The sequence below is a fragment of the Canis aureus genome, chromosome 6 (genome assembly GCF_053574225.1).
Source record: "Canis aureus isolate CA01 chromosome 6, VMU_Caureus_v.1.0, whole genome shotgun sequence".
NCBI lineage: Eukaryota > Metazoa > Chordata > Mammalia > Carnivora > Canidae > Canis > Canis aureus.
The window spans coordinates 43,220,876-43,242,926 of NC_135616.1; the positions used below are offsets into that span (position 1 = coordinate 43,220,876).

General features: G+C 36.9%; 1 protein-coding gene across 22 annotated transcripts in view; it reads right to left on the reverse strand.

Moving 5' to 3' along the window:
• The window catches only part of CDC42BPA (CDC42 binding protein kinase alpha), a 309,696-nt gene that overhangs the window by 195,493 nt on the left and 92,152 nt on the right, over positions 1-22,051 (reverse strand). For 21 of the 22 annotated variants that reach the window (XR_013381712.1, XM_077901337.1, XM_077901329.1 and 18 more), the window contains 2 exons: positions 12,801-12,884; positions 6,988-7,083 (listed from right to left, as the gene is read on the reverse strand). Coding sequence is in view for 21 of the 22 variants with exons in the window: in XM_077901337.1 (XP_077757463.1) it covers positions 6,988-7,083; positions 12,801-12,884 (180 nt within the window). In the remaining variant the exon portion in view is untranslated. Of the gene's footprint in view, positions 1-6,987; positions 7,084-12,800; positions 12,885-19,235; positions 19,394-22,051 lie in introns of all 22 variants that reach the window. The other variant, XM_077901344.1, reaches the window with a different exon arrangement.

Consider the following 22,051-nt stretch of genomic DNA (forward strand, 5'->3'; position numbering starts at 1 on the left):
ATTCCAAAGAAACAATACTAAAACATCTAAAACCATACAATATGTGAACTGTGTTGGAGAGAAAGAACATCTCCTAGAACAGATATGCTTTTAGAAGTCTTCTTAGGGAGAACAGGAAGCTCATTTACTCATCCTGCTGTCAAAGACATTAATAGAAAAAAAAAAAGAAGACATTAATAGTTAATCCTTAGAGCCCACTCTGTATTCATCCCTCCTTGCTTTCTCCTAACAATTTCTATCTTCAGCACAAACTGGATTCCAATAGAGTTTGGAATTCACAACACTATCTAACATTTAAATCTTTCAAAAAATAAATAAATAAAAAATAAATAAACGAATGTCTTTCATACTCTAAACAGTTTACAAATGCTAACTCAAGAGGTAACATTTTTGTTTTAAATATTTCCCTGGCTTTGTTTTCCTCCAGCATAAAATAACCCAAACAGGAAACAGAGGACAAGAAAATACGGAGAAGAGGCAAATTTCACTGATTCATAATATTCTAAATGATATCTAAGTGATAAGAATTTTATGTGACAGTGTCAATGCAACTAAGTAGATTTGTATTTAATATCAGAGTTTTTCCTACGGGAAAAAAAATGTTCTAATAACATTTTAAGATCATTTGTTTAATTATGCCACTTCTTCTCCAACAAATAAAATGCATGTAAACTAGAACTCTATATATTTTTCATAAATTGGTTTCAGAGATATTTGAGCAGTTATAAATGAAAAAAATTATTCATCACAGCCTTCTTGAATTGTATGGCACTACAGATCACTGTAGCCAATTATTTGGCTAATTCAGGGGCTATGAAAGTTAACAGTCATTTTGGAAAATAACTGTAAAATAAAATTTCCCTTATGGAATCTAAAACTAGATTTGCCAACATTTCTAAATGATTTTATTTTCTAATATTTTATAAATATTCAAAAGAAAATATTTGATAACAACCAAGGTAATTTAGGACTCCTACTCTTCAGACTAACATACCACAAGCTTCTTCTAAACTAAGAAAAACCAGCAACTTAAAGGAGATTTGACTATAGGAGTATTCCAGTCCTCCTCCAGTTATGCTGTAACTTTTTTCTAATATAATTAATGACTGGTATATATAGACTATTTCTCAAGGAGAAATGCCTCCGAAAAAAAAATGTGAATTCTAAAGTCAAATGCAAAGGGAACAGATAAGACTAAACTCAGAGGAGAGAGAATTGTATGTCAAGCTGTCAGTGAAAATTAGGCAAAATTTTGCTATACAAAATTTGGTACTTGGGTACTCTATTTCTGTACCTATACATTTCTAAGTTTCAAACAAAATGCAGATTTTTAAGCAATCCATACACTACAGCGTTACACCTACTTACAACAAAATACTGTCATAGTGGACTTTAGTCCTTACTACCTAAAACTTTTGAAAATCCATCACAGTAAACTGCTATAAGAAAATAAATAAATAAATAAATAAATAAATAAATAAATAAATAAGCAAGCAAACAAACTACTATAAGTTTGCTAATCAAGTACATGGCATGTGTTTAATTTACTCTTACAAATTTTGCTGACAAATCTCTGTAGATTATATCCGCATTGATACATTTATCCCAAAAATCTCATATACATGGGAAATCCAAGTCAAGTATCATTCCACTCAATTTAACAAAGCAACTAGAACGTGCACGCTCTACATTAAAAGTCGTATTTATTTTTTGTTTTTAAAAGATTTTATTTATTTATTCATGAGAGACACAGACACAGAGAGAGAGGTAGAGACACAGGCAGCAGGGAAGTAGCCTCCATGCAGGGAGCCCAACGTGGGACTCGATCCCAGGACCCCAGGATCACGCCCTGGGCCGATGGCAGCACCAAACTGCTGAGCCACACAGGCTGCCCTAAAAGTCATACTTAAACAATTCTGACTGAAATCTACAATGATATGATTTATATGATGATTCAATACATATTATAAAAGAAATAAACATCACAAAGCAATAATCCCTCTTACTGCTTGAACTCTGTCATTTTCTATTTTATTTAAGTTTTTAAATGCTGGTTGTAGCCCACTAAATTGATTTTACAATCCACCCACGGGTCACAATCTGAAGTCTGAAACACTATGATAACCTGCAAGCGTGTAAGGGATATAAAGAAAAATAATGGTGATGACACTGTTTGACCCCCTGGATCTGCCTGTATCAGATAAACTCCATGACTACTAAGTTACACACCCCTGGAAGTACATTTTAGCTAAAGACAGAAGGTTCATATCATTTATTTAATCTTAAGCTGTACCCCAAAAGTCAGAGATGTATATATATTTGTACATTAGTCATAATAGCAGTACTAAAAAAAAATGCAGAGCTAAAATGAAATGAGAAAGATTACTTCAAACTGGGAATTCTGGAGAAGACTTAAAATGCTGAATTTGAGACAATTCTGGAGTATCAGCTGGACTTCCACAGGACAACAGGGAGAAGAACAGCCCTGGTCTGGAAAGTACCAGAGATAACAGAAATAAAGGCAAAAGTAGAAGAGTACAGACAATGTCTAAGAACAGAGGTATTCCACTGAGGCCGAGAATAAGATCTGTGGGTGGGCATGACATTTCCAGTTTATCTTTAAAAAAAAAAAAAAAAAAAAAAAAACCTACTCTCATGTGTCTAACACTGCTGAGAAATCATCCCTCCACCTCGACAAACTCTCTTTTGGTTCAATGGTACAGAACCTTGTTTCTCTTTCTTACTCCTTATTAGGTCCTTGATCTCTGTCTTCTCCAGGCAAACTTTTCTCCTTGTCCAAGCACCAGTTATTCTCATTTACAACTAGTATTCACTGTTATCTATAAGAGGAGCTGGCCAATTTTTTTCTATAAAGGGTCAGAGAGTAAACACTTCAGGCTTGGCAGACCAAGGGGAAAAAGAAAGATAGTAAGACAAAAAACAAATTTCCATACATTTTTATTGGCAAAAGTCAAAATAAAATAAGTGATTTTGAGTTTTGTAATATAGGTGTATTAACCAAAAAATGTAATTCTTTTTGTGGGGAAGGAGAGTATGTTTCCTTAATTGGAGCTCAAAGTCAGATTTTTTCCCTATCATCAAAATCTTATGGCTAATGTTCCTTTCCAAGTGTTGATCTGCAATGAGAGTTAACATATTTCATCTGTGAAAATATCCTCACAAAGACGGCTACTGGTCGTAATTCATGAGCATATAATTTTAATTGAGCATATTCCTCACTTGGAAGGCATTTACAGAATGCTATTAGATTCTTCTCCTGATATTTGTGGTTCCAACATGCTGATACACTGCAGATACACCTTTCTAACTAAAGGTTAGGTGGAGGGTCACAAGTGCCAGTAACCGGGTTTTGAACTATGGACATTTCCTTAGCTCTTGCATCAAATCCCAAAACCTGATGCTAACTGTAGTTAGATCTCAAAAGGTCTATCTGCTACAAATCTGTGGGAAATAGAGATCTCATCTTTTTACTTGTGACGGCATGAGAATTAGATAAAGCACCCTGACATTACTGTGATTCCTACAAATGTTAGCTGTCAAAATTACTTCATCAGAGTGTAAGTTTTACATGTAAGTGTGGTTTTGTCTTATAATTCTAGATAAAATTTATTTTTAAAACATATCAAGTCTACAGAAAAGCTCATTTCAGAGAAATTCAATATTTGTAATAATGGTTGTGGGTGAGATTTTTTTCTTCATCAATGTTTCAGTCGTGGCCCTTTGCAACAAAATATTAACACTGAAAAAGCACTGAATGGCTGAATGTATAGCAAGTGAGGATATTCAGTTTTGATTTCTCACAAAAATTCACGGATATGATAACAGTGCTTCCATAAGACTAAATGAAGCTCATTGGTGATATTACTGTTTCAAAAACAAATGACAGATTCAAATCTACAGAGCCGAAAAAAAAATGAGAGATTCAAATATTTGCTGCCAACCACCTGCCGATTAATAAGTGATGAGTACCTATGGGGTTTGGGCATCTCATATGTTTACATAATTTGTAAAGCTGTCTGACCAAGTCTCTTCCTGCTCCACATGTATTTTTACCACTCTGAGTTGTAATACATCATAGCAAACTCCAATGCAGGTTGTAGCAAGTTAGTGTTTCCTCAACTTCTGTGAACATATTATTGGCTATAATTATTCCACACGAACTATTAATAAAGGCTATTCCTCTGGACTACCCCTCAAATCACAACGAAAGACCAGGACCTGTAACCTCTTTAACTTAGAAGCCAAAAGCAACCCACTTAAAATCATTTCCTGGTTTTAAAATCAAACAATGATGTTTTTCCCAATGTGCTCCATTCTTAAAGCAACTGTTCTTGCCAAAGGGCTAATAGTGCAAGACAAGTTTATTTTCCGTGAACACATTTCTTTGGCTCCGGCAGTCAAATGTGATTTAATTAACTCAACACTGGTAAATGGCCTTCCTGCCTGGCTAACAAACGAGCCACTCAGGAGCTCACAATGGCTCATTTTGCCTTTTTGTGAAAGTTCTGCTGTGATAAGATATTGTTTTATATTTTTTGTCTTTCCTGATAGCTGCCTTCCTGTGCACTGGGAAGGCTGCAAGGGGTGCTCGGTTTGGCCACGTGGACGCCCGCCATGCTAGCAGGACAGCCTCAGTGTGGATGCACAATAACACCAGGCTGGCTTTTAATTTGTTAACAATATAACCCACACTCCACTGTGCCTGAAAAGTAAGGTATGTGAAGTCTGTGTGTGTACTGTCAATAACAAGAGTATTAAAATCATAGTATAGCAATATGTATAGCACCAGAAATAATATGAAGTCGTAACTGTCACAGAAATTTGTAAGCTGCTGAGCAGCAGTGCACAGCATCTAGAGTTAATGCATATGTATGGTGTTCCCCTCTATCATAAGAAGCCAACTCTGCCATCATCGTGCAACATACAGATCAGCAAGCATTGGTGCATCCCAACAGAACTTTATGGACACTGAAATCTGAATTTAATATAACATTTGCATGTCACAAAATATTCTTTTGATTTTTCAAATATTTAAAAATATTACAACAATTCTTAGCTTGTGGGCTGTACAAAAATAGGTGGGTCAAATTTGAGCTGCAGATTGTAGTTTGCCAAAAACTGATCTACAAGATAAGAACCCTATAAGATATATATAGTGCTATTTACCCTCAGGAGCACCAGACTTATATCCCTAACTCACTAAGTGGATCACACAATACTTCAAACCCAATACATACCAAATTAAACTAATTACCTTCCCTCTGCTCTCAGGTTTCCCTTCCCAAATATATTTCCTAACTCAACTCATCAACGACTAAGCACTGAAAACCACAAGTCAGACGCTGGAGAACTAATAATTTTTCACACTCTCCCCTGAAGCCTTTCCTGAAATCAGAATCGATCCTAGATCCTCAGCATCCACCACTGTCTGAAGCACCATTTTGTACTCCCTCCCTTTCACTACCGTAATCACACTGGCTTCTTCCAGTCCCTCAAACACATCTCTTGTCCCCTCCCACCACAGACTCTCCACAGTCCTCAAACAGCAGTTTCACACTTTGCTCTGTGCGAGACACCTAAGTCATCACGAGGGGAGGCAGAAGGAAGAAGCTAAGAAACCAGTTAAGACCTCACTGTCTTGGCTTGCAGACATAATGTCATTCTAAAATATACACAAGAGTTCCATGACCAAGATAATCTCATTGTTTTGAAAAACACGGCTGTAAAAGTCTAATTTCTTTACTGTAACATGTAAGGTGCTATATGATGTGACTCTCTGATCTCTCCAACCCCAACCCCTCATCCATCCTTCTCAGTGCAAACGAAACGAGCTTCAATTTCAACATTCTGGTTCACCAAGCCCTCTGCCTCTTCTCCCTTCTTGGTTTAACTAATTTATATTTGTCCTAGAAGTGTCCCCATTGACTTCACACCTTTGAAGAAATGTTACAAATTCTTCATCCGAAATAATCTGAAAGTATTATTTACTTGACTTTGGATTCACTATCTTACCTTGGATCCTTTGTCTTACTACTGAATCTCCAGAATCTAGAGAACAATGCCAAACAGATGGCACATGTCCAATAAACACCCATCATGTGAATAAGACATCTTATTCATTTTATACCCCAGTATACAATGTTGTGTCTGGCACACAGCAGGAGCTCAACACACATATTCTAAAAAAAACTCAAAATGAAAACTTGGGCCTGGAGATCAAGAGCCTCGATCAGTAGGCCCAGGAGTTGTACACCCAGTGGTGGTGGGTTCCCTGTTCCCTTGTTGATCCCTTCAATCTTCAATTAGCTGTGATTCTCATATTTCAACATTCCTCTGACCTCATTCCTAACTTCCTCTGTCATGTGGTTTGTGATGTCCATATAAAATCAGATGAAGTATAGATTTTATTTTTTTAAGATTTTATTTATTTATTCATGAGAGACACAGAGAGAGGCAGAGACATGGGCAGAGGGAGAAGCAGGCTCCCTGTAGAGAGCCCGATGTGGGACTCAATTCCATGACCACAGGATCACGATCTGAGCCAAAGGCAGATGCTCAATCACTGAACCACTCAGGCGTCATGCAGCCTAGATTTTAAATGTGGCTCTCTACTTCAAGCAGCACATGGCCACTTTGAAAAATCTGTAAAGTGCCAAATAGCCATAGAATACTACAAATAAAACATATTGGGAAAAGCATGAAAAGAAAAATCCTGAACACCTTTTAAAGAATCTGAATGTTGGGATTTAGTTTAGACTTGTTTATTAAAAAGGATAAAATATTCCAGTGGAAAGCTATCAAATTACTCAGGGTGGGAGGATATATTAAATACACAATTTATATGCTGTGAAATTCATGGTTTTCTAAATAACAACTACATTTAAATAATGCTTAGAAGAGAATAATACTAAATTCTGCCAATAAAAATTTAATAAGAATATAGAAACATATAGAAATGATTCTTACTAAGTTATTGTCATCCTGGAAAGCATAATGCAGAGTTGTAATCCATTTATTATCTCCATTCACTAATACATCCCTTTCTTCACGAAAACATGCTGTCTGAAAAGGAAAAACAATTTTTTTTTAGTCAGAGGACACTTTATGTAAAATATATTATGCAAACAATTGCTTAATATGTTTATTATACTTTCTGTCCTGGAAATGGAGTATGTTTATTATACTTCCTGTCCTGGAAAAAGAATATGTTTATTATACTTCCTGTCCTAGGAAAAGAATACATCCAATATGATACGACTTTTCAATAAGTCAAGCTCTCTCAGAGAACAGACAATGGGAATAGTACTCTTGAAAACATTTTATATTAAAAAATATGGCTGTAGTTTAAAAAAAAAAAACAGAAAAAAAGCACATATGCATTTGACGACCACAGTCCAATCTACCATTCAGATAATATAAACGTTAACATTTTGCCACCTTTACTTCTGTTATTTTTAAGGAAATAAAATACAAGTAAGTTGTAGTCTTCCTCTTCTTTACATATTTCCCTTCTTTCTTCCTGATAAAATGAATAATCCAAAGTTACTATACACACTATGTTCTTTCCTTCATATACTTTGATCACACATTTTTCTGTCTAAAACAACAGAATTGTTTTGCATTTTGAAAGTTTACATGAATGTCATAATTTTATCTATCCTTCTACAACTTGATTGCTTCTTATTCAATGATGGCTATTTTCCTTTTTTTTTGTTTTTGTTTTTTTGTTTTGACTATTTTCCTTTCAATTGCTATGACATTCCCTTGTCTGAATATACCAGAATTTATGTATGCAAACTCCAACCAGGAAAACATAGGTCACTTCCAATTTTCGTTTTATGATGTTGCAATGAATATATTTGTACAAATGTACAAGAGTCTCCTCGGGGTGTACACTTAGAAGTCAAAATGCTAGCTACAAGCATTTTCCACTTTACCAGACATAGCCAATTTTCTCTAAGTGTATATCGATTACTACCCTCAACCCAGTGTAGAAATCTCCTTTACTCCCCCACATCCTCAACTGCATTTAGCATTATTAGGCTTTTAAGTGTGTCAATAGGATGGCTGTAAAACTATACTGTTCCTTTCATCAACATATTCCTAATTCCCCATGCAGATAAACAGCTTTACATATGTTTTTTTACATCTGAACTTTCTCTATGAATTGTTCATTCCCTTTGTCCATTTTCTCTAATGAATTATCTTTTTCTTTTTGATTTGTAAAAGTTTTAATTTAATTCTGAAACCCTATTTCCACTATTATAAGGGTACATTCTGAGAACCTTAGAAATGTATGGCTAAAAATAATAATTTTATAGATACACTATAATTCTATAATCTATCATCTTCAAGGTTTCAATTTTTAAAACCCCACTATGCCAGCAAGCTCAAAAAGAACTGACAGGTAAAGTAAAACAAAAAACAAAAAACAAAAAACAGCCCCATACTCACATTGTCACGGGTGTCCAGAGGTCACCACCAGCTACTCTGCTGAGTATTTTCTCAGAAAATTTCTCTGTAAGCATGAACATGAGCACGCACATGCACACAGACAATATTCATGTGGTACCTCTTTTCTTCACACAAATCAGATCATAGTGCTCCATAAGTTTCTTTTTTCAAGTATACCTGAACAGTTTCAAGTATACCTGAACAGTTTTCCACACCAGTACAGAGACCCACCTACCTCTTCTTCATGGCTGCATGATATTCCATGCACACTGAAAAATCATCACACAGTATCCTATCTACAGGAAATACTTAGTTACTTATTCCCATAAAAAATTAATAATTATGTTTGCTATCAACATTATATTACCCTAATTAGGTACCTTAATTTTTTCCAGGTATTCCCATAAATTTTATTTGATGGGAACTTCCAAAAGTCATGCATGAAATAGCACCAGAGAAAAATTTTAAAACAATTAAAGCTTAAACCAAATAAACGGGCAGTTTTATCTACCAATTCAACTATCTAAATCCACAGCATTACATGCTGGTTGACACACTCACTGCTAAATTGTGTTTTAGAATTTTAGTGACCTGGATTATAGTTTGCCACTAATGGTTCTGAAAGGGGTAAAGATGGTCAGAGCCCAGAAAGCCTCCATTCTCCTGGCTTTATCTTATTATGACAGCCTTCTGAAACCTCACAGACATTCTAGCTAAATTCTAATAAACGTGATTGGTGGCTCCAAACTCAATAAAGCTCCAAAGACTTTTTTGTCAATAGATTAAACTTTAGTACATTCTCATCTATTCCAAACTCTTCAGTGAAAAAATAAATTAAAAAATTAAAATATAAGCTATGATCTAAAACTTCAAACACATACAAGAGAGAAGAGTAAAAGCACCTCCTTCCCACAATGGCCTCATCAACCAGCCAACTTCAACAATGATGTTACCATTCAATCTGGTTTCATCACGTACACCCTCACCTCCTCAAACCCAGTACCGCACCCTTCACATACCACGACCCTCCCTCCATATACATGTGTGTGCATGCACATGTACACACATGCACAGGGTTTTTTCTTTTTTTGAAGCAAATCCCGGACGTCATGCAATTTTATCCCTAAGTATTTAGGTGTTACACTATCCATAATGATGCCTCAGATACTGAATTTAGATGTACAGCATCATGTTCTTTTCTGCTTCAGTATGTCTCATGGTCCTCAGCTGTCACAACTAGGAGATGTGAAGGTAATGGCAATCTACTAGAAAGAGGCCAGGGATGCTGTTACACATCCTACAATGCACAGGACAGCCCCTACAGTAATCATCTGGCCCCAAATGTCATAAGTGCCACTGCTGAGAAACCCTGTTCTAAATCAATATTAACGAAACCACAATGCATGCATACAACAAGGTTCATGAAGTTGTACTGAGGGCTCCACATGGATAAAGGCTATAATAACGTCTATTTCTACCTTTAAAAAAATTTTTTAATATCCTCCTTTAAAAGTAGAATATGAATATATAAGAATGTAATAAATATGTAGGAGGGGTTACTGGAGGTCACAGAGCTTCTTCAGATTCTGTCACAGATGAGGAGATGAGAAGGGATGGTTGACACACTAACCAAGTTTGTAAATGATCAACAGCAGGGCCAGGCGGCTCTGCACCTGTAAAATTAGCAGGTATTCAGCCACCCAAGAATAGAAAGAGAGAAGGTATCCTGCTACCTTCAAATAATGCATGTCCCACTAGTTCTATATTTGTTATATGCCTTAAATGGAAATAAATACAGCTAAAAAGGCTGGAGGTATGTCTTTGAAAAAGTGTATAAAGCATCAACAACACACAGGTTACAAATCGAGACATTTTGCTGCTCATCTGTAAGTGATTAAGCATCACTGGTAGGCCCAGTTTTCCAAAGCCAGATAAACCAAGGTCAGAACAGGGTTTTTTTTTTTTTAAACATTTGTTTAAAAAAGGACTTAAAAAAAAAAAAAAAAAAAAGGACTTGATAACTCAAGCATAGAAATACAACTCCACTATACTCCTACATGAATCTCTCTGTAAAAATTTTCATGTAGAATTTCTTCCTAAAAGACGAAAGTTTCAAGTAGTTTGAGGAGGGTTCCTTTCAAATATCGAACTAGCCTTTTTATACCTGAAGTAAATGCCACTGGGTCATGGTGTATGTACGAGTCTTTTCATACACTGCTGAATTCTATCTGCTAACATGTTGGATATTTTTATCTATGTTCACAAGGCACTGTGGTCTTTAATTTTCTTTGTATGGTCCCTATTTGGTTTCTCTATTGGAATAACACAGAATGAGTGTTGCCCTCAGGCCCCAAGGTCCACCTTCTCCTGCCTTTTAGAATCTCCTTAAATTTCTTTTATATATAAAATGTCAAGGGTCTCTAAAACTGTACTTAGTGGGAGGAATATGAAGAAATATACCTATTCCATCTCATCCCAGAAAGAGAAATATATTAATGGTTTTTAATTCAATAAAATAATTTAATTTCCAATTGTTCCTTATCTTCAACTTTGCCACTTATGTAATGAAAGCTAACCCTGTGATCCTTCCTTTTCTTCTAATTCTCCCCAACACCAACTTCATAGAAAATAGCACAAATTTTAACTCCTAAAAACTTCTAATGCTGAAACACTAAGCTTACTACAATTATGATTTCTGTGAAACAATTAGAACAGACTTATTTGCTATTTCTTACTAATAAGATTTGTTGCTCCAGCTGCTGGCGGTGCTGCCAGCACCTGCAGGCTCTACCTCAGCTGCAAGTGCTCTACGATCCCAAGGCTATGTCCTCCTGTGGATGGCCCAAAGTCCATGAATGAATAAAGCAGGTGCGAAAAAGGTCAGTCCATGGGCCTCAGGCGGGACTCTGAAGGACCGTTTCTGCTCCACAGCTCCCCGTGAGACAGCTTGACTTCCCCCTGAACATGATGTTTCACCTTTCTATCAACAGCCATTTCAGAAGAACACCCTAATTCAGTCTCCCTATGGGCTTCCTGGAAAATCCAACCAGTGACAATAAGGCAATTTAGTCTTAAGGAAGTTCAATAGAGTCAAAATAATGCCAGAGAGTGATGTAAAAGTTTCAGGACACTGTTCCACGGAGGCTACCTCTGGGAGGCAGGGAGGGGCTGCGCCCCATGGGGTGGACTCAGAGAGGGCTTCTATTTTATCTGTAAGGTGGCACCACTCGTTTTTATAAATACTCTATGTGTACTTCTCTTGTGCAGGTTTTGTCAGGAGACTCACAGAAGACAAAGCTGAAAGCAAAAACTTGCCCCAAAGGTTAGTGATCAATTCTACATGATGGAACATAAATGATTACCTTTCACTTCAAGTTCTGTTACATTTTTCAAATTTCTCCACAGAAACAGATGAGGTATTTTACTACTGCCACATCTATCACCAAGGGAACAATTTTTGCTTTTCTCTATATGTTCAGTTTTGTTTTTTTTTTTTCTCCCCAGGTTGCTACCAGTACTGGTGGATAAAGAAAGGTTTCTAAGGGCTAATTTCTCATTAGAGAAATCTTACTTCCAGAGCTAATGTTCAGTCTACACAACAGTATGATCCTCCTACAAATTCAAATACTGAAATACTTCCACACTGAGGCCCCTGAGGACCCTGTCTGGCCACTCACCATGATCTCACAGAGCAGGAGACCCCCAGAATCCCTCCCCAAATCTATGTGTAACGTCAGTTCTGACCATAGCATAACAGCTATGAGATAATTTTAACATCACTCCCATCATTCCCTCATATCTAGCATCAACATAAAAACACTGGCAATTCTTGCAATAGATTTTTCTACCATCCTTTCATAATATAAAAACATACATTTAACTGTATAATTAGCAATAAAGAGAATTCTTAGAGGGCACATTCAAAACTCCTGTTGACTTCCACTTTGAGCAGAACACAGATAAATACAGAATAATATAAATGAGTTACATCAAGTTGGAAATCCATTATTGCAAAATTTCTCCCTATAAAATAAACTGGTTTCCACACCTCCTTTTCACAAAATATACAAGCCCCACATTTAGTTTTCAGACAATATGAAATAAGCATCACAAATTATAACTTTTTATGTTTATTTTTTATGCATTATAACTTTTATCATTACTCTGTCACAACTGTAAATTGTAGAACTTATCTCATACGTCTTAAAAATAAATGCCACCATAGATAACATTGTATCTATGATAAATGTAAATGATATCTATAATTTTATAGGTCTCTAAAATTACTTCTGAAACATTAAACATTCCAATAAACAGAATCTTACCTCAGCCCTTTTCAGCATTTCCCATTTATTCAATATTTTCATGGCAAATACTTTATCTGCATTTTTTAGTTTCACTACAGCAACCTAGAAAAGGAAATACAACTTTTAAAATACGACAATGTAACAAATAAAACTTTTTCAGTCATCCATTTTCCTTTTTCCTCTCTGTAAGAAAATAAATACCAACATTATCAACAATTTCCATGCAGTTCATACTCTAAGCTCCAAAATCAAATAATATCGTCAGTTGAAAAGGTTACATTAGTCAACATGTGCCAAACATGTTAAGTGTATTTTTAACCCTGTATCACTGTTACATCCTCTTCTTCAAGTTCTCTGCTCTGGAATTTAACTTGACATCTACTGTCACTAGGAAATTGACCAAAATGTACAACACTGAAATAACGAGAGCTTACTGAGTACTGCATGCCAAATTCCAACACAGTGCTACAGGAAATGCAGCTGCCAAAACAAGTATGTTTCGTGGGAATCAAATAGTATAAAATAAACTGAAAATGATATTATTTTTCACACCACATATTCTTACCCACTGTACAACCCCCCACCTCTCTCTCTCTCTCTCTCTCTCTCTCTCTCTCTCACACACACACACACACAAAAACACCCCTGAAGATCAATTAAGGCTAATGGCTCTACAAAATTGCAGACTTCACACATTCCTTTCCAACATTAAAAGGAACAAATATTTTTGTATTTTGTAATTCAGTTATGGATCAAAAAACTGTCAAATTTAAATAAATAAGCCTCAACAAACTGACTCCATTTGTTTTTACCTCTCTGCTTTGGTTTTACTAGCTGATCTCCAAGGGCCCTTCCAGCTCACTGGGGATATTGCAGGGCTGAGATAGCACTGCAGAAGGGGGAATCAAGGTTGTTTCCAGTCACTGGGGCCAGGATGAGGAAGACAAATACCCTAACATGTGGCAGGAGAGAACAAATTACATACAGCATGTCTTCAAACAGATCAAAGGGATCCTGCCAAGGATGGAGACTGGGTTTAAATTCAAGTGTTGAAATTTTTAAAATCTTAATGGCAAATGTACATATTAGGAACATTTAATAAATTTATATTTGTATTAGATTACAATAAAAGTAATATGACCATATAATTAAAACTACTGTATAATACTATATAAACTAGGATATTTCTTGGTAATTGTCATAAATGGTTATGACTTGTGATTATAGTTTTTCACAGTTAAAATGGTAGGAAAGAAGACGGGTATCTCGATTTCAAGTGCAATCACTTCAATCTTAGTCATTTCTGGTCCTATCTACAGAAATGATGGGTCAGTTAAATTGTTCTCCCATTGCTTCATGCTCAAAGAAAGAGGACTGTCCGTGACACAGAAATAACCTGAATGTCCATCAACAGATGAATAAAGAAAATGTGGCACACATATACAATGGGATATTATTCAGCCATAAAAACAGAAGGAAATCCTGCTTTTACGACAACATGGATGAACCTGGAGGGCATTATGCTAAGTGAAATCAGCCAGACAAAGAAAAATAAATACTGCATGATCTCATTTACATATGGAATCTGAGAGTCAAACGCATAAAAACAGAGACTAGAATGAGGGTTGCCAGGGGCTGAGGAAGATGGGGAGATGTTGGTCAAGGGGTACAAAGCTCCAGTTATAAGATGAATACATTCTGGGGATGTGATATAAAGCATGGTGAGTACAGTTAACAGTATTTTACTATATACTTGAAAGTTGCTAAAAGAAAAGATCTTAAATGTTCTCACCACAAATTTTTTAAAAAGGTAATTCTGTGAGGTGATATTAACCTTACTCTGCTAATCATTTTGCAATATATACATGTAACAAATGATCACTTTGTATGCCTTGCACTTACATAATGTTACATGTTAATTACATCTCAATAAAGATGGGGGTAAAATAAAGGAGTCTATGACAGAGAGCAAGGAAAAACCTGAAACATTGTTTCACCAAATCCTCTGAAAGTCTACAAGTTTAGCTGCTCTGTAGACTCACATTATATGTTGAAAGTAAGCAAACAGGAGCACTGAGCTCAATATGCTTACATTTAGGACAGGGAAGAGATTCTATCACTTAAGCCATCCTCATTCTGATTTAGGAAGGAATGGCTGAAAGACTCTAACATTTAAGATTTTCCATCCTCAGGTCCTTGTGAGAAGAGTACTCCTAAGCTGTACATATCACTAGTTCTCTGTGTCTGAGGACGTATCTGATAACTGGTAGGAGTACTAGTAGTAGTACCCATGAACACATACTAAGTGTGCTCTAAATGCCAGATACTCTCCTAGGGGGTTTTATGCAGGTTCACAATCCCTTACCTGCAATTCTAAAGCCAAAAGATGTTCATAATTCACTTGGCAGCAGGTACTGACATCAGGCTAATTACAGTTTTTTTTTTTTGTTTTTGGTTTTTTATTTTCATTTAGTATAAAGACAAACATGCTTCACTGCAGAAACACTAACACGTCTGCTTTTGAGGTGCTGCTCCAAACCCCAAGAGGAGTACTATGTAAACAAGAGCATATGCACTAAATTATCTTTCTAAAATCCAAAATAGGGCAGCCCCGGTGGTTCAGCGGTTTGGCACCGCCTTCAGCCCAGGATGTGATCCTGGAGACCCAGGATCGAGTCCCACGTCGGGCTCCCTGCATGGAGCCTACTTCTCCCTCTGCCTGTGTCTCTGCCCCTCTCTCTCTCTCTCTCTGTGTCCCTCATGAATGAATAAATAAAATCTTTAATTAATTAATTAATTAATTAATTAAAATAAAATCCAAAATATCCTGGAACCCAAACCACCCCTGGATTATAGAGCTGTGAAGTGAATTAGCATTTCCTGTACAAACACTGAGCCAGCATTTACTGTAGCTGTTCAGGGTAGCGGTAATAGCATTGCACTCTGCAGCCAGACCATTTGGTTTTGAATCCTGGTTGTGTAACTCTGGGCAAGTAACTTAAACTTTCAAAACTTCAGTTCTCTTATCAATGTAGTAGGATTACTAGTAGTACTCATATAATTGTAGCAAAGATTTAAAAAATGTAGTAAAGATTAAAATAATTAATACAAGTATACAGTGCTTACCACTTAGCAGTGTTCAATAACTCCAGCTATTGTTATGTGTCAGGGGTTGCATTAAAAAATAAACACATTCTTATCCAATCTCTTAACCATCATTTGCCCAACACCTCAATACATAGCAGACATTATACATCCCAATTTATTCAATTTCTTTAACTGTGAAATAACTCTTCAATCTCTCCAACTCCAATCTCTTCAACTTCTAATAACTTTATACCCATGAAGCATAGAAATACAGCTAGGAATGTCCTCAACTAAAAAGATGTATAAGTAAAAATGAAGCCACAACATTTACTATAGTGTGGTTTCCAAGAGTAATCCATTAGTAATAACTTAAATATTCCAAAAGATGAAATTTAATAAACATGTCATAAAATAGAAAATTAGTCATATTTTTAAGAATATTCTTTTTTTAAGAATATTCTTAAAGAATACTATTTAATAGGCAAAAATGCAGAATAATATTCTGCTTGTAAGAAGTTTATTAAAGCTGGCACACTGATTACTTTTTCTGTATATATACAAAATACATACCTATGACTTTCTATGTCAGGTGAATAGAGAGAAAGACAGGAACCAAAATTTTTAAAGATGAGGTATTTCTAAGTGACATGATTTCTATTCATCTTTCTATGTTTTCTGTATGGAACATGCAAAATTTGAAGCATGGAATAGGACTGTGTGAAATACCACACCTCACCCTGGTCAGGAAATGACCACTAATTATTGGGGTATTTAGTGTGGCCGGTTAGGGCCCAAATGGGACCCACTCTGAACACATGTGGCAATTAAGAGTGCCACGCTGCTGCACGGTGACAACCATTCTTCATGCTACCTTTACAAAAGATTTATGAACTGCCTTAACTCTTCTCTGAAATGTGGTGGGATATAGTGAAATTTTAAAATATCAGTTCAGGTAATATTTGTGAATTATCGAATTGATGACATAATAAGACAAGACCATTAAGTTGATGAAATGCTAAAATAAAATAAATAAAATAAAATAAAATAAAATAAAATAAAATAAAATAAAATAAAATAAAACTCATCTTGCTTTTCTCCTCTAACACTACAGATCATTTTCATGTTCATGGCAGCAGCAAGAGACTCAGAAAAAGAGGCTTCTCCCAGGACTCTGACTTCAGGTTCTAGATTTTTAAGAACCACAGCCAATTGACATGCAAGATTTTTAAGAACCACAGCCATTTTAACATATGTATGTTAAAATGTCCTTTCTTACTTAACTTGATCAAAATAAAAAGTCCTCTGAGTATGGACTGAAAGTAAAGACTGAAGTTTAACACAGAACAAAGACGTACTTTATAAAAACACTAAACACAGAGATGTCTCTAAAGGCTTCATATTCAAAGTACTATGCTGGAAAAACTGTAAACACTACAGGAAAAAACCAGGTGACACATGTTAAGAAATGAGTTCTTAAATACAGTTTAAGTGTCTGCACTTATAGCTACAACATTTAACATAGGATTTATCACACTATATTAAATAGAATTTCAATCTCCAGTAACAGTTCCCATGCAGGCCTCAAATCTAGTCTATGTTCAACATACCCAGAATTCACCTCCTCCAGTCCCTCCAAACAACCTGCCTTCATGTTCTGTCTGGACCATCCACCGGACTAGACCCTCCACTCCTGCCCTTAACCCCCACGATCTATTCTCAACCTGGCAGTCATAATGATTCTATTTCAATGTAGCTCAGATGGTGACACTCCTCTGCTCCAAAACTTCAACAGCTTCCCATGTCTCTCCAAGTAAAAGTCAACCTACTCTAACTGATAAGGCCAATGTATTCTGGTCATCCAACCTACCAGATCTCATACATTCTCTCAATCTAGTGCACTCTGCTGCAGACACAATGGTCACCTGGTTCAATCCCAACTCCACGGCCTTTGCACTTATTGCCTAGGTCTCAAGTAGGCTCCCCCCAGAAAGTCACATGGTCTGTTCTCTCAAGCTCAGTTGAGAAGTGTCTCTTTATAAACAGTCACTGTCCTGTCACACTTTCTATACCACCTCTCACTTCCTTTTCCCCTTCACTATTATTATTTAATAAACTGTTACGGCATCAATATTATCAACTTCAAGTATACTACAAAAGTGATACTGAAACTCAAGTAAGAACAAGGCATTATGGGGCACCTGGATGGCTCAGTCGGTTAGGCATCCAACTCTTGGTTTCAGCTCAGGCCATGATCCCACGGTTGTGGGATCGAGCCCACATTGGGCTCCACACTCAGTGCATTGTCTGCTTGAGATTCTGTCTCTCCCTCTGCCCCTCCTCCTGCTTATGCTCTAACATAAATAAATGTTTTTGAAAAAGTGCATTATGGTAAGATATATAAGTGTGTGTTTGAAGATTAAGTGTGTGTGTGTGAGAGATTATTCTAGCCCATGCTGCTCTCTTAATGACGTGTGGCTTTTAAAGTCTTGACTTCACAACTTAGTCTTTATCTCCTTTTCTTTATTTCTAATGTATAATACCTACCATCATTTATTAATAATAATAATAATAATAAAATAAGAACAACTCTTATTTACAGAGAGCTTACTCTATGGTTGGCACTGGGCTGAGCACACTGCATCGACGACCTCAGTGAGCTCCACTCTGCAGTACAACCTGCCGTGCTCCCTGCCCTGTTATACCACTAGCGCTTTTTACTAGTGTAACTACTGAACACCCCTAGAGGCCCTGGACAGACCTTGCCACTCATCATGCCTATCATCTTGACACCTATTAACACGTTAACGGTAATCAGTGTTAATATGTATGGAAATCAGTGTTTGTTTTTTATTTTTATTTTTATTTTTTTTTAGTGTTTGTTTTTTATAATGTTCTGTTAGTGATCAGTCTGTGTTAAAAGTATTTACTAGGGGGAAAAACAGTCTTTAGCAAGCAAACTAAAAACACAACAAAGAGTTTACTAAACAGCTACAAGATACTCTCCTTGGAGACACAATCTATACATAAGTAGCAATAGTCAGAATATTTAAAAACTGGCACAGCTTGGGCATCGGCCACTCACAACAGACCTGGTTACCTGAATTTGGTGTGCCCATGACAGTGCACCCCTGGGGACTGAGGATCAACCCTGTAGGTGCAGGGGCTGCCAAAGTTGAATCATGCAGAACTTAACACTGCTTTTACTGTCCCTCGAATCCCAGGAGAGCCAGGGTACAAGAATTTTTAAGGAAGAACGAACAGCTAAAAATAATTCTCCCTTCAGACCCTAGGACTAGGCTATGCAGACACGTAAGGGCCTAGTTATAATAAGTAGAGGAAGCAAGCTAATTAAAAGCTTTTTGACACCTGAAGCAGGGGTAGCAGGCCAAAGCAGCAAGCTTTCCCAACAAGCTCTGAAGCCCAGAAGCCTTGAAGCTGCCGGAGCAAGGCTGGAGCAGGCAGAAGCGGTGAGCCACCAGGAAACTGTGGACAGGCAACACCCAGGGCGTAAGTTAAAGGTTTTCCTGAAAGCAAAAAGGAAAACCCAGCGTTAAGTTAAGCAGTAACTGACAAGTGAGTCGTAGAGAAGGTTCTTAACTGGCAGAGCTGCTGATTTTCTATTATATCTTGCTCCTTTAGTGTTTCCCATGATTTATGCATTTCTTGAAGGAGTTACACAGATTATGCTTTTATTTTCATAGTTTTCGTTTTTTAAGAAAAAGCATAATTGCTAGAAATGCTGCTCCTATCAGATATCCATGCCAGAGGTGAGCCAGAGGCATATATAAACCTACTTACAAATTCCTGATAGAAGACAAAATACCATGGAGGAAATCGTTATCTCTGTAGGGTTGTCTTTGCACTTTACAATCTATCAGTTGAGAAATACAGGGACCTAAGGCCACCAGAGATACTTTCATCAGGAATGAATATGCAGTCAAGAGCTCACAATCCAGCCAATCCTGCCAATACTACTTTTCTATTCAAAATGCCCTCTGTCTTAAAATAAGTAAATTATGTGCCATCTGTTACTTTTATTTTACATATTTTAACTGATATTCATATAGTACAAGAATATACGAAAAAAAAAAAGGAAGAAAAAAAAACACCTTCCCACACTAACTCTCATATATCCTCAGCCGTGCATGAAGTCCTCTGAGTTGACTCTGGAGGTCACCAGCCCACGCCAGGCAGGACCTGTTCCTGGTCTCCGATGGCTGCACTGCTGTCTGCCACAGCACGGTCCCCGGGCCTTCAATCCACCCAAGCATTAGACCTGAAGGACAAACATCACTATCTGCCTCACTTAATCCAATGTGTAAGTATAAATAATTCTCTAGTACCCTATCCTTTTTTCAGTCCTTTTCATGAAAAATAATAATTATATACATATATATATATATAAAATTTACTTTTACTATTGCTTTATTTCCACAGCTCAACCTCCACTGAACCCTAAAATCTACCTGCAGTCCCACCAGTAATACTCTGTCCTTTACCAATCTTCTAAAATACCCTGGGCCACCCTGTCACCACCATCTATCCTACCTTGTCCTATCCACCTGTCACCCCACAATTAATGACTGGTAGCCTACTTCATAGAAGATAGATCTTCACATTCCCTCACAACACCTTTAAATGTCTCTGTATTTCTACTTATCCTTACTTCTTTTCCTTTTTAACCCAAGGAAGAAAAGTCCCCACTATTCTCAAGGCTAACGACGCCTCCCAAGACCTTGATTCTAGGCCCCCCTTCCTTCTTACCCTTGTTCCATTAAAGATTTCTTTTTGCACTTCAAGCCCCCTTTCTCCTGCTTCCTGAATATCAATTGATAAACTTTTCCAAGACCTTCTCCCATCCGAAAACAAAAAAATAAAACCAGAAATTCACCACACTGCTACCCTCCCCTCAAGGAGCTGATATTACATCTCTTTTGCATTAGGCATCATTTCTCCATAAAGCACATTTTTAAAGAGTAGTATGTGCTTGCTCTTCCCACTTGTTCATCATTTATTTGCTTCCCAGTCTCTTCCAATCCCTTATTTCCATCTAGTTTTTATTTCACTCCACTGGACCAAAATTATTCTCTCAAAGATCCATAATGACCTAATTTCCAAGTAAAATCTATTGTTCTCAATTCTCATCTACTTCAACCTTTCTTCCACTGAATACTGCTGATAATCAGTATATTTTCCTACTTTTCTTTTACTTGTTAAATGTTCCCCAATGATCCCTACTCCACCTTTTTATATCCCCTCCCCTTCCTGACTTATCTATTCCAAGTGCCCCAGCTCACACCTATCTGCTCATGACTCCTAAATCCTGATCTCCTAATATATATACCCATATTTCTAACTACCTACCAGTCATGTCTAAATGTTTAGCAAATATCTCAAATTCAGCAAGTCAAAACCCTGTATACCAAATTCCTGTACTATGTTGCACGCCTCAACTATCCATAACTTCTACCTGTAACTCATCTATAACATCCAAATGACTTCTTTCCAATCTGTCTCTCCTACCCACTCTTCTCACCCACTACCACTGGCCTGGTTCAGCCCCTCATTATTTCATCTAGAAAATGATAACTGGAACCCTTTTGACTACCTGACTATATGCCAGACATTATGCTAACTGCTGAGAATACAAAAATAAAAGAGCTCTTGCCCTCAAAAATCTCGCAGGTCAATGTAGGAAATAGACCTAAATAGACAATTACAGTACAACGTGCAAGAGGTAAAAACAAGATCCTATAAAAAGCACAAAAGACAGATTCCTGACACAAAAGGTGAGAGCGAGGGAGGGAGGTATGGAATAGGTGAATATATCTGTTACAGTGTCTTGGAAGAGTTGACTGACACCCGAGTCTACACAATTTACCCCTCAGAAAGGGGACCAAGGGGTCTGACTGCAGGAGAGGATTCTGGGAAGTGAGTGCAGATGAGGAACACCCAGAAGCCAGAAATATCTGTGTGGGGGAGAGGAGTGAGGATGTTCAGGACAAGGAAAGATTTTCCTCCTAGGAAGGAGTAGCAAGAAATGAGGCTGAAGGATCCCAATGATGGAAGAGCTCGTATGTTGTGTTAATCAACTAGAACCTTAAAATAGGAATAATAGGAAACCATTTTTCAGAGCTGGTTTTAGTTAGATCACTTCAGCAGCTCTATGGAGAGTGGCTCTG